Source organism: Bombina bombina, chromosome 1 (assembly GCF_027579735.1).
Source record: "Bombina bombina isolate aBomBom1 chromosome 1, aBomBom1.pri, whole genome shotgun sequence".
Classification (NCBI taxonomy): domain Eukaryota; kingdom Metazoa; phylum Chordata; class Amphibia; order Anura; family Bombinatoridae; genus Bombina; species Bombina bombina.
This window is the reverse complement of record NC_069499.1, coordinates 1,380,146,440-1,380,160,141: the sequence shown is the minus strand read 5'-3', so window position 1 is coordinate 1,380,160,141 and position 13,702 is coordinate 1,380,146,440. Positions and strand designations below refer to the sequence as shown.

The 13,702-nt window shown below is 40.7% G+C and overlaps 1 protein-coding gene across 3 annotated transcripts in view; it reads left to right on the top strand.

Annotated features, from left to right (window-relative positions):
• SEMA4A (semaphorin 4A) overlaps positions 1 to 13,702 on the top strand; it is a 339,742-nt gene that overhangs the window by 168,101 nt on the left and 157,939 nt on the right. For all 3 annotated transcript variants that reach the window (XM_053704470.1, XM_053704471.1, XM_053704469.1), the window contains exons 3-4: positions 3,309 to 3,469; positions 4,215 to 4,277. In XM_053704470.1, the coding sequence (XP_053560445.1) occupies positions 3,309 to 3,469; positions 4,215 to 4,277 (224 nt within the window). The remainder of the gene's footprint in view (positions 1 to 3,308; positions 3,470 to 4,214; positions 4,278 to 13,702) is intronic.

Here is a 13,702-nt window from a genome sequence, read left to right as displayed (position 1 = left end):
CCTTGAGGTACTTCAACAGACAGAGGCAATAGAGAGGAGGAGTCACCAGCAAAAGAGACGGAGAAGGATTGGTTATAGAGATAAGAGTAAATCCAGGAGAGGGCAGTGTCACAGAGCCCAAGAGAGCTGAGAGTCCATAGGAGAAGTGGATGTTCAACAGTGTCAAAGGCAGCAGAGAGTTCAAGTAAGATGAGTATAGAGTAGTAGCCTTTGTTTTTAGCAGAAAGCAGATCGTTAGTAACCTTGGTGAGGGAAATGTCAGTTGAGTTTTGGGGACGGAAGCCAGATTGCAGGGGGTCAAGCAATGAGTTGGAGGACAGGAAGTGGGTTAGGTGATCGAAAGCTAGTTTTTCAAGGATTTTTGAAGCTAGCGGGAGCAATGATATGGGGCGGTAGTTTGCAGGAGAGTTAGGGTCAAGGGAGGTTTTTTTTGAGGATGGGGGTGACCCTTGCATGTTTGAAGGAGGCAGGGAATGAGTCGGTATAGGTTAAATATGTGAGTAAGAGCCGGAGTGAGGGTAGGAGACAGAGAAGGTATTAGATGTGAAGGAATAGGGTCAAGTGGGCAGGTAGTGAGGTGTGAGGAAGACAATAGGGAAGCCACTTCACTCTGAGTGGTTGGGAGGAGGGTGCAGAGAGTGGCAGAGGGGGTGACTGGGAGCGAAGTTGTGAGATTGCAAGCTTGTGTTGGGATGTTTCTTTGAAAGGTAAGTGTTTTATTGTAGTCAAAAGTAGTGAGCCTGGAGCACTGAATGCAGATGAGGGGGGTGGTGTAGGTGGGTAGAGGAGAGAGTTGAAAATGTCTTTTAGGGTTTGAGAAGTGAGTGGATATAAGAGAGGATAAGTAGGTTTGCTTAGCTAAGTGAAGGGCAGAGGTGTAAGAGTAAAGAATGAACTTATAGTGCATGAAATCAGGTTCAGAGGGGGATTTCCTCCAGGCACGTTCAGCAGTGCGGGAGCATTTTTGTAGGTGGCGTGTTTGTTGGGAGTGCCAGGGCTGGAGCTGACGATGTGGGGCTTTGCGCAGTTGGGGCGGAGCGAGAGTGTCAGGGCAGGATATCATGGAATTGTGGGGTAGGTAAATTTGAATAAGGTTGGAGAGTTGGGGAGGGTCCACAGTGTGCAGATTTCTACAGGTGCGGGAGCGAGGGGGAGAAGTAGGTTTAGCCTGTATATTAAGATTAAAGGTGAGCAGATAGTGGTCTGAGATGGGAAATGGGCGACAGGCAACATCAGAGAGAGAGCATAGATAGGAAAATACCAGATCAATAGAGTGTCCATCGCGGTGGGTAGGGAATAGGGTGGTTTGTGAGAGGCCGAAGGAGTTAGTGAGTGAGAGAGCTTTAGAGGCAGCAGGGGCAGATGGGTTGTCAATGGGGATGTTGAAGTCCCCCAGAATTAAAGTAGGTGTTTTTGAAGAGAGAACGTAAGGAAGCCAGGCAGAAAAGTTGTCAAGGAATTGGGAGGTTGGTCCAGGTGGGCGATAGATAACTGCCTCTGAGAGAGAGGGGGGAGAGAGAGGGGGGGAGAACAGGCGAATGCAGTGGACTTCAAAGGAAGAAAAGGAGAGAGATTGAAATGGAAATGGGTACTGATAGGAGCAGGAGGGGGGAGTAAGATGCCAACACCGCCACCATGTCTCTCACCTGACCTAGGTGTGTGGCTAAAGTGAAGACCACCATGTGTGTGAGCAGCAATGGAAGCAGAGTCAGAGGAAGATAGCCAGGTTTAAGTAATTGCTAAAAGGTTGAAAGCGTTGGAAACAAACAGGTCGTGAACAGTTGTAAGTTTGTTACAGACAGAGTGAGCATTCCAGAGGGCACAAGAAAAGGGAATAAGGATAAGCGCTGTGTGTTAATGCAAATGAGATTGTTGGTATTGTGTGACCTAGAGTTTTTGCAGTGGGAGACTGAGCGAGAGTGTAAAAGTGTGGTGATTGCTGCATGGCCAGGGTTAGAAGAGACGTCACCAGCAGCAAGCAGTAGTAGCAGTGAGAGTGACAGAAGGTGAGAGTGAGACTTGTATGAGTGTGTATGATTAGACACAGGAGAGTTAGAGGGGGAAGTGTTTCTAAGGAGACAGAGTAGTTCATGAGAGGACAGCATAGGGGATGAAAGAAGGGAGGGTGAGATATGGGTATTGTGTGGGTTGTTATAGGGACATGCAAGCTTTAGGAGAAGCAGACAGAGAGAGCAGAAAAGACATGAGGAGCATTGTGCAGGTCTATAGTTAGTAAGTTTACCTGTTATTGGAACTGCAGTTTCCACCTCCAGTGAGTAACTCTGGCACTTGTAACAAAGAGCCACTTAGAATCAGAGAGCCACAGCTCAAGTGAGCCTGTGGGCTGCTGTATGTAGCAGTGAGTGTAGTGAACTGATTCTATGCAGCTGGTTACAAGCAGTCTAGCTAGCCAGACAGGAGTTACACACTTGCAAATTAGAAGGTTTGTTTGTGGTGGTGGGGGATGGCAGGATGCATTAAAGTTATATAGAGTATCTGATAAGATGATTACAGGTAGACAAAATGGAGACAGAGGAAATGGTTACCAGAGAATTCTAGCAGAAATTAAAGGGATGTGTAACAGCAGCCAGGGAGACACAAGCAGGGAGACATACCAGAGAATTTTAGCAGAAATTAATGGGACGTGTAACAGCAGCCAGGGAGACACAAGCAGGGAGACGTACCAGAGAATTTTAGCAGAAATTAATGGGACGTGTAACAGCAGCCACCCAGTGTGTAACTCTGCCACTTATAACAAAGAGCCACTTAGAATCAGAGAGCCACGGCTCAAGTGAGCCTGTGGGCTGCTGTATGTAGCAGTGAGTGTAGTGATAGAGAATACAATTTTGAAAAAGGTTTCCAATTTACGTCTAATATCAAATTTGCTTTGTTCTTTTGTTGTTCTTTGTTGAAGACATATCTAGATAGATAATGTGCACATGTCTGGAGCACTACATGACAGGAAATAGTGCTGCCATCTAGTGTTTTTCTAATGTATAACATTGTTGCAAAACTGTGACCATATAAAACTGCAGACACGTGCACGCTGCTGAACTTATCTTCCTTCTTTTTAACAAAGGATAACAAGAAAACAAAGAAAATTTGATAATAGAAGTAAATTGGAAAGTTATTTAAAAAAAATTGTTCTACTGAATCATGAAAGATTTTTTTGGAGTTTTTATATCCCTTTAAACATTTTTCCTATATTCACCAATTTTTTTCATAGCTTTTTCTCTTCTGTTTTTTGACTGTCAACTGTCCCCCTTACTTTGTTTATAAGTTATAAACATAATGATATTATTATTCAGGTGACCCCCGCAGAGCTATCAGCACCTTTAGACTGGACAATGTTATGAATTATGATCAGTTGCTCCCCAGCCATGATGGGAAGTATCTTTACGTGGGTGCCAGAGACTACATTTTATCTTTCCACACTGACCAAATGGGGATATTACAGCCCGGGAATCAGGTCAGAAACTTTTTTAGTTATTTCCAATACTTGAACATTTAAATAACACATTGCAAAACATTGTCATTTTCTTAAATATATATTATTATAATTTGTTTGTAGAGCACCAACAGATTATGCAGTGCCATAAACATAGGTGCAAATACAATAACATTTAAAGAGGCAATAATAGGCCAGATAAACAGGTGGAGGGCCCTGCCCCGTGAGTTGCTAACTGGTGTAGATCACCTTGTATGAAAGTGGTTTACAGGACATCTGGGCTTGTGAGCTTATATGATAAGGGGTACAAAAGAAATTAAAGGTAGAAGGAGGTGAACTGAGCTAAGAATTGGTTAGTGTAGATTTTAAGCATCCCTGACAAGTAGAGTTTTTAAGGAACTTTGAAAGCTAGTGGTGAGTCCTGCACACATATTTAAGCAAGGATAAAGCAGTCCTATTTGCGGTTATGGTCAGAGGTCACAAGTGAGGAGAGAAGTAGGTCTATAGTTTTAACTCCTTCACCGCTCCATGAAACACTATGGGTCGATCATAATCCTGTAGATAAGTTTATCTAATGATTTTCAACTGACAATCAGCATTAAAGTCTAGGCAGAGTTTTGTAGATCATTTATTTGATACTTTTTGTTTTCTACAGCATCAATCCCTATCTTTCCAATGTTGTAAGTTGTGAGACTTTAGAGACTTTTATGTGTCTGCTCTTATACTAATGTACTTGTCTTATAGAAATTTCTCTTGTTCACAACAGATACCCTGGCCTCCCAGTGAAAACCAGATTGGCAGCTGTATAATGAAGGCAAAAAGCAAAGAGGTAAAACTAAACTACTACAACTGTTGCAAATATTTTAGACTGTGTAAATGAATGCAAAGAGACCCACTTCTTTCCCTAGATCAGAGCCTCCGATCTCCATAACTAACACACTTACCACCGGGTCACCACAGATCACTCTCACTAATAGGATCTGATTAAAGGGACCCAGAAAGCACAATGGGTGCTATTTCTCTTGTTAAGTGTAGTCAGTCCACGGGTCATCCATTACTTATGGGATTATATCTCTTCCCCAACAGGAAGTTGCAAGAGGATCACCCAAGCAGAGCTGCTATATAGCTCCTCCCCTCACATGTCATACCCAGTCATTCTCTTGCAACCTAACTAAAGATAGGTCGTTGTGAGAGGTCTGTGGTGTTTTTAAACTTAATTTATTTCTTCAATCAAAAGTTTGTTATTTTAAATGGCACCGGAGTGTGCTGTTTGTTTTCAGGCAGCATTAGAAGAAGAATCTGCCTGCGTTTTCTATGATCTTAGCAGACGTAACTAAGATCCACTGGCTGTTCTCGCACATTCTGAGGAGTGAGGTAACTTCAGAAAAGGGGAATAGCATGCAGGGCCCCCCTGCAAACGAGGTATGTGCAGTAAATTATTTTTCTAAGGAATGGAATTGACTGAGAAAATACTGCTGATACCAATGTAATGTAAGTTCAGCCTTAAATGCAGTGGTAGCGACTGGTATTAGGCTGATGAGTGTGTGTACACTGAAGTATTTTTCTAGGGAATGGAATTTGACTCAGAAAATACTGTTAATACTGAAGTAATGTATGAGCCTTAACTGCAGTAAAAGCGACTGGTAGCAGGCTTATTAATAACACTTCATAACTTTTAAAATGTATGTTCAAAACGTTTACTGGCATGTTAATCGTTTTTTGTGAGGTACTTGGTGATAAAACTTATTGGGGCATGATTTTTACCACATGGCTAACTTTTGTTTCTGCATAGAAACAGTTATCTGAGCTTCCCCACTGTTGTAATATGAGTGGGAGGGGCCTATTTTAGCGCTTTTTTGCACAGTAAAAATTCAGTCACAATCTTCCTACTTCATCCTCCATGATCCAGGATGTCTCTAGAGAGCTCAAGGGTCTTCAAAATTCATTTTGAGGGAGGTAATCAGTCATAGCAGACCTGTGACAGTGTGTTTGACTGTGATAAAAACGTTAATTATTAAATTGTTATCCGTTTTTGGGTATTAAGGGGTTAATCATCCATTTGCTGGTGGGTGCAATCCTTTGCTAACTTAATACATTTACTGTGAAATTTTGGTTGCTATAACTAATTTGGTTCATTGTTATTTCAACTGTGACAGCTTTTTGTGCTTCTTAAAGGCACAGTAGCGTTTTTTATTTTGCTTGTAAATTTATTTGAAAAGTATTTTCCAAGCTTGCTAGTCTCATTGCTAGTCTGTTTTAACATGTCTGACACAGATGAATCTGTTTGTTCACTATGTATGAAGGCCAATGTGGAGCCCCATAGAAATATGTGTACTAAATGCATTGATGTCACTTTAAATAAAAGTCAGTCTTTACATGTAAAGAAATTATCACCAGACAACGAGGGGGAAGTTATGCCGACTAACTCTCCTCACGTGTCAGTACCTTCGCCTCCCGCTCAGGAGGTGCGTGATTTTGTGGCGCCAAGTACATCAGGGAGGCCCTTACAAATCACTTTGCAAGACATGGCTACTGTTATGACAGAAGTATTATCTAAATTGCCAGAATTAAGAGGCAAGCGTGATAGCTCTGGGTTAAGGACAGAGCGCGCTGATGATGGGAGAGCCATGTCCGATACTGCGTCACAATTTGCAGAACATGAAGACGGAGAGCTTCATTCTGTGGGTGATGGATCTGATCCAGGGAGACTGGATTCAGAGATTTCTAATTTTAAATTTAAGCTTTAGAACCTCCGCATATTGCTAGGGGAGGTATTAGCGGCTCTGAATGATTGTAACACGGTTGCAATTCCAGAAAAATTATGTAGGTTGGATAGATACTATGCGGTACCGGTGTGTACTGACGTGTTTCCTATACCTAAACGGCTTACATAGATTATTAGCAAGGAGTGGGATAGACCCGGTGTGCCTTTTTCCCCTCCTCCCATATTTAGGAAAATGTTTCCTATAGACGCCACCACATGAGACTTATGGCAGACGGTCCCTAAGGTGGAGGGAGCAGTTTCTACTTTAGCTAAGCGTACCACTATCCCGGTGGAGGATAGTTGTGCCTTTTCAGATCCAATGGATAAAAAATTAGAAGGTTACCTTAAGAAAATGTTTGTTCTCAACAAGATTTTATCTTACAGCCCCTTGCATGCATTGCGCCTGTCACTGCTGCGGCGGCATTCTGGTTTGAGTCTCTGGAAGAGGCCATTCGCACAGCTCCATTGGATGAAATTATGAACAAGCTTAAAGCTCTTAAGCTAGCTAACGCATTTGTTTCTGATGCCGTCGTACATTTAACCAAACTTACGGCTAAGAACTCCGGATTCGCCATCCAAGCGCGCAGAGCGCTATGGCTTAAATCCTGGTCAGCTGACGTGACTTCTAAATCTAAATTGCTTAATATTCCTTTCAAAGGGCAGACCTTATTCGGGCCCGGCTTGAAAGAAATTATCGCTGACATTACGGGAGGTAAGGGCCAAATCAAAGGCTCAGGACAGGGCCAAATCAAAGGCCAAACAGTCTAATTTTCGTGCCTTTCGTAACCTCAAGGCAGGAGCAGCATCAACTTCCTCCGCTCCAAAACAGGAAGGAGTTGTTGCTCGTTACAGACAGGGCTGGAAAACTAACCAGTCCTGGAACAAGGGCAAGCAGGCCAGAAAACCTGCTGCTGCCCCTAAGACAGCATGAAGAGAGGGCCCCCTATCCGAAAACGGATCTAGTGGGGGGCAGACTTTCTCTCTTCGCCGAGGCTTGGGCAAGAGATGTCCAGGATCCCTGGGCGTTGGAGATCATATCTCAGGGATATCTTCTGGACTTCAAAGCTTCTCCTCCACAAGGGAGATTTCATCTTTCAAGGTTATCAGCAAACCAGATAAAGAAAGAGGCGTTTCTACGCTGTGTACAAGACCTCTTACTAATGGGGGTGATCCACCCAGTTCCGCGGACGGAACACGGGCAAGTATTCTATTCAAATCTGTTTGTGGTTCCCAAGAAAGAGGGAACCTTCAGACCAATTTTGGATTTAAAAATACTAAACAAATTCCTAAGAGTTCCATCATTCAAAATGGAAACTATTCGAACCATCCTACCCATGATCCAAGAGAGTCAGTACATGACCACAGTGGACTTAAAGGATGCCTACCTTCACATACCGATTCACAAGGATCATTATTGGTACCTAAGATTTGCCTTTCTAGACAGGCATTACCAGTTTGTAGCTCTTCCCTTCGGGTTAGCTACGGCTCCAAGAATCTTTACAAAGGTTCTGGGCTCACTTCTGGCGGTACTAAGACCGCGAGGCATAGCGGTGGCTCCGTACCTAGACGACATTCTGATACAAGCATCAAGTTTTCAAACTGCCAAATCTCATACAGAGATAGTTCTGGCATTTCTGAGGTTGCATGGGTGGAAGGTGAACGTGGAAAAGAGTTCTCTATTACCACTCACAAGGGTTCCCTTCCTAGGGACTCTTATAGATTCTGTAGAGATGAAAATTTACCTGACGGAGGCCAGGTTATCGAAACTTCTAAATGCTTGCCGTGCCCTTCATTCCATTCCACACCCGTCAGTAGCTCAGTGCATGGAAGTAATCGGCTTAATGGTAGCGGCAATGGACATAGTACCATTTGCGCGCCTGCATCTCAGACCGCTGCAATTGTGCATGCTAAGTCAGTGGAATGGGGATTACTCAGATTTGTCCCCTCTACTAAATCTGGATCAAGAGACCAGAGTTTCTCTTCTATGGTGGCTTTCTCGGCCCCATCTGTCCAAGGGGATGACCTTTCGCAGGCCAGATTGGACGATTGTAACAACAGACGCCAGCCTTCTAGGTTGGGGCGCAGTCTGGAATTCCCTGAAGGCTCAGGGGTCATGGACTCAGGAGGAGAAACTCATCCCAATAAATATTCTGGAGTTAAGAGCAATATTCAATGCTCTTCTAGCTTGGCCTCAGTTAGCAACTCTGAGGTTCATCAGATTTACAGTATAATTGCAAGTAACAAGTGCATTATAAAAATACAATGCAATATTGCTTACTCTGATCTTCCAAAAAGAAGTAGATTTTTCAGAATCTATTATTATTATTGTTATATTTTTAATTTGACTACCCTTGTATCATGTAATAGCTATCAGCCAATCACAGAATAGTATACATATACACTGTGACCATGCACATCTGCTCAGTAGGAGCTGGTCCCCCAGAAAATGTTGAATAAAAAGACTATAAAATCTGACAATGGAGGTAAATTGAAAACTCTCCCAAAAATGCATGTTCTATCTGAACTATGAAAACAAATTTTGATTTTAGTGTCTCTTTAAATAACATTAGCATTAGCATCTCCTGACATCCCAGCAATTGCAGATTGTTGTATTTATTTATACATAACACTATAGTTTGGAAACACTCCCCTCTTTTATGGAGTTAAGAGCTAAGCTCGGCCTCCATAAAGATAGAAAAAGTAACAACAAATAAACCAATAACAACCCATCACAAACTGTGTATTTTTTCTATTTACAGACAGATACCAAACCACCCATTCCTTTTTGTAAATTATCTTATGTAATCATCACAATAATCACACCCATTGTGATAAACATTAGCTCTTTTCTGTCTTAAAACATGTTTCTGTTTTAACAAAAATTATTTAAAAAAAATAAAATAAAAAAATTATAGAAACATTTGCATTGAAGATAAGAATGTCATTAGAAGTTAGCCTTTGTCATTCTCTCTTTGTGAGAAAAATAAAAAAAATAAAAATAAAAATAAAATAAAAGTAATCACAAACCACAAGCAAAGAAACATCACATTAAAAGCACTGGTCTACACACTTTAATTTGTTTATCTTTTGCATTTTCTAATCATTAAACTTTTTAATCTTGATTTTTCTATTTATAATTTAAAATGACTATAAATGCAAAAGTACAGTTGATCTGTGTTTTCCTCATTTAACTGTGTGTACTATCTGCAGAAATTACCTGAGGAAAGAGAGAAAAAATTTAAAATTACATCTAAAGTTAGGTTCATCATATCCTGCAAAAATAAACCAAGTAAGTTATCCATAAAAGTTAGAAGTGAAAACAATTCATATGCAAATTTAAAAACAAAAATATTTTTCTTACACAGTGGCCACATTAATAATAAAAATAAAAATAATAGAATTGTTTGCAAACAATTTAGTTTTGAGCTCAGATTTCTACCACGTGGTTTTGATTTCATATTACAAAAATATTTATCATTTTACCCTGTATTTGCACATGAAGTAACCAAATGCTATGTCAGCCAATATGAATAAAAACACTATCCTTTCCTTGAGAAATCCTGCAAAACAAATGTAAAAGTGAAAACATAAAACAAATAGCTACATTCAAAGAAAGCAACACTGTTTTATAATTTGTTTACTTTCTTACTTTATGTAATTCTAAACAATCTTTAAAAGTGGAGGAAACATAGTTTCCCATGTTTGATAATTTTTTATTTTATTTCTGGGATGATAGAGTTTTACATTTGTTGGTTTGCACTTCCAATTTCTATAATTAACACCAGCATATTCCTGGCCTGTTCTTTTCTGGAAACTTCTATTGTACCAACAGTATCTTCTTTTGTGTCCCATCTTCCCACAAACAAAGCAAAAAGTGGTTTGTGGCATGTATATGTTGTTGTTGTTATTGTTATTATTATTGCAATTATTTCTATGTGTTAGCTCTGGCGGTGCATTTTTAAATTTTGACTCATTTTGCCAGTCTGCAAGAATGCAAAGGAATTCCTTGAAATTACGTGCTCTAGCCAGTAAATTTCTATTAACAAAATCAAGTCCTTCATATTTTCCTGCTAGAATTCTTAACATTCTGGGATCTCCAATCTCTAAATTTGGTGTGCCTTTTAGATTACAGTATAATTGATGAAATTTATTACAGAAAGCAAATGGTTCTTCCATTGGGTGTGGAACTACTGTGTCTAAAAATTATGTATCTGTTAAATCCACAGCAGTTAGTTCTAACAACATGTTAGCACGTGTCTCTTTGTCAGCCCATAACCCATTCTGCTGTAAAAGCTGCAGTGCTTTACTGTAGTATGCTGGCAGCCAGAATTTAAATAGATAACACGCAGTCTGATTATCTAAGCTATACTGTGCTACATGTTGCTCAAATTTAACTATACTATGCAGGATATGCAATTTTGGGTCAAATGGTGGAATTAAAGCTTTGATTTTCTTAGCATATTTTTTATATGAGTCTTCTGGTGCACTAGTCAGCACAGAGGTAGTCTGTACACTGTCTCCAATAGTCTGAGTCCCTGTTGTTTGTGGACTTTCTAATCTATCCTGGCACATGGTAGAAATAGGTTTTAGCTCTGTTGTGGTATTTACACTAAACAATGGCAGTGTCTTAGATTTACCTTCTTCTAATGTATTTGTTGTTGCTATTGTAGCATTTCTTTCTTTCTGTGAATGTTCAACTACATTCTCTGTCTGGCTAGATTCACTTTTGTGACAAACACCATGCTTAGCATAATTACTGTTTACACATCTATCTTTTTCTGATAAAACAGGGGACAATTCTAACCTTTCCAATGCACCTTTGTACTGTACAATAAGTTTTGCTAAATTACCATTATACTTAACTTTCTTATTCAACACAGACTTCTTTATTTTACAAACAGCATCCTCAAATTGTTGCAACAAATCATTAAATAATTCTAATGCATTTAAATTATTTTTACACACATATTCAATAGTACTATTATTTGCACATCTGTTAATAACTTCCATCTCACCTGCTCACAATGACCAGTCCAGAATTCTTGTTTTGATATAGCCTTCCAGTGCGCTCACGTCTGAATCCTGCCACAACTGTTGCTTGTACTGGGTTCCCCAATAGTTTGTCGTCTCAAAAAAAAAATTGGAACGCTAACCTGCCTGGCTTCGCCAATGTGAAAAAGCCCCTTTTCTAATATTGGGTCAGTGACTAAAATCAGTGTCAGGCTTTTCCTTATAATACATTTACCTTATTTAAAGAATGATACTTACACCAGTCTTATAAAAAGGGATACATTTATTAAATGACAAATCTATACATGAGTGGTGAGAGAAGCGTCTAACATACAAGGCTCTATTCTTCTAGCCTGTCTACACTATAAACTAATGCCTGTGGGTGGGTGCATGCAAAGATTGCTGTAGTCTGTCTATTACCTGTTGGTGTTATGTGTCCTTCCTACCTGTCTGTTCTTTCCACAGCATATTTAAAGAAATATAGCCCCACCTTGAAGAATGTCTTTGCCAATCAAAAGCTTAAATGTCCAGTTGATAATTGCTTAAATGTCCAGTTGATAAGTCCCAGCAAAAGTAGCCAGCTACCTGTAGGTGTCACTGTTGTCCAAGAAATGACATTTGACAGTACTCCAGGCCATAAGCTGTTATTGCTTAAATGTCCAGTTGATAAGTCCCAGCAAAAGTAGCCAGCTACCTGTAGGTGTCACCGTTGTCCAAGAAATGACATTTGACAGTACTCCAGGGCATAAGCTGTTAACCTCCTTTGATGTTGGACAACACTGTTTATGATCCTTTGAAGTTCCAGGAATTTGTTGGACAATGGTGTTTATGATCCAAGGACTCCATAAGCCTTTATCTCTATGGTGATTGTGAAACGACATCATTTGAATTTCTGTTCAAAGATACAATCTGTTGTAATTCAGTCTAGTACATATTTGCAATGAGATACCAATCTTGAGAAACAGGTTTCATCCTTTGAAGCTCTGTTCAGAGATACCCATCTCTAGTTAGTTCAATTTGTACCTAGAAACTGGTTTAGATATTAAGTCTGAATTCAACAAGAAATTGTAATCCAAATTATACTTCTTACAGACAACATCACGACTGTGGCTTACATCAACCATCAAGGGGGAACCAGGAGTTCCCTAGCGATGTTGGAAGTCTCAAAGATAATTCGCTGGGCAGAGTCTCATTCTTGTCACCTGTCGGCGATCTACATCCCAGGCGTGGAGAACTGGGAGGCGGATTTTCTAAGTCGCCAGACTTTTCATCCGGGGGAGTGGGAACTTCATCCGGAGGTCTTCGCTCAACTGATTCATCGTTGGGGCAAACCAGATCTGGATCTCATGGCGTCTCGCCAGAACGCCAAGCTTCCTTGTTACGGATCCAGGTCCAGGGACCCGGGAGCGGTGCTGATAGATGCTCTGACAGCCCCTTGGGTCTTCAACATGGCTTATGTGTTTCCACCATTTCCGATGCTTCCTCGACTGATTGCCAAGATCAAACAGGAGAGAGCATCGGTGATTCTGATAGCGCCTGCGTGGCCACGCAGGACCTGGTATGCAGACCTAGTGGACATGTCGTCCTGTCCACCATGGTCTCTGCCTCTGAGGCAGGACCTTCTAATTCAGGGTCCTTTCAACCATCCAAATCTAATTTCTCTGAGGCTGACTGCATGGAGATTGAACGCTTGATTCTATCAAAGCGTGGCTTCTCAGAGTCGGTTATTGATACCTTAATACAGGCTAGGAAACCTGTTACCAGAAAAATTTACCATAAGATATGGCGTAAATATTTATATTGGTGCGAATCCAAGAGTTACTCATGGAGTAAGGTTAGGATTCCTAGGATATTGTCCTTTCTACAAGAGGGTTTAGAAAAGGGCTTATCTGCTAGTTCGTTAAAGGGACAGATTTCTGCTCTGTCTATTCTTCTACACAAACGTCTGGCAGAAGTTCCAGACGTTCAGGCTTTTTGTCAGGCTTTGGCTAGGATTAAGCCTGTGTTTAAGACTGTTGCTCCGCCGTGGAGCTTAAACTTAGTTCTTAACGTTCTGCAAGGCGTTCCATTTGAACCCCTTCATTCCATTGATATCAAGCTGTTATCTTGGAAAATTCTGTTTTTGATGGCTATTTCCTCGGCTCGAAGAGTCTCTGAGTTATCTGCTTTACATTGTGATTCTCCTTATCTGATTTTTCATTCAGACAAGGTAGTTCTGCGTACTAAACCTGGGTTCTTACCTAAGGTAGTTTCTAACAGGAATATCAATCAAGAGATTGTTGTTCCATCATTGTGCCCTAACCCTTCTTCAAAGAAGGAACGACTTTTGCATAATCTGGACGTAGTCCATGCCCTGAAGTTCTATTTGCAGGCAACTAAAGGTTTTCGTCAAACTTCTTCCCTGTTTGTCGTTTACTCTGGACAGAGGAGAGGTCAAAAGGCTTTGGCTACCTCTCTCTCCTTTTGGCTTCGTAGCATAA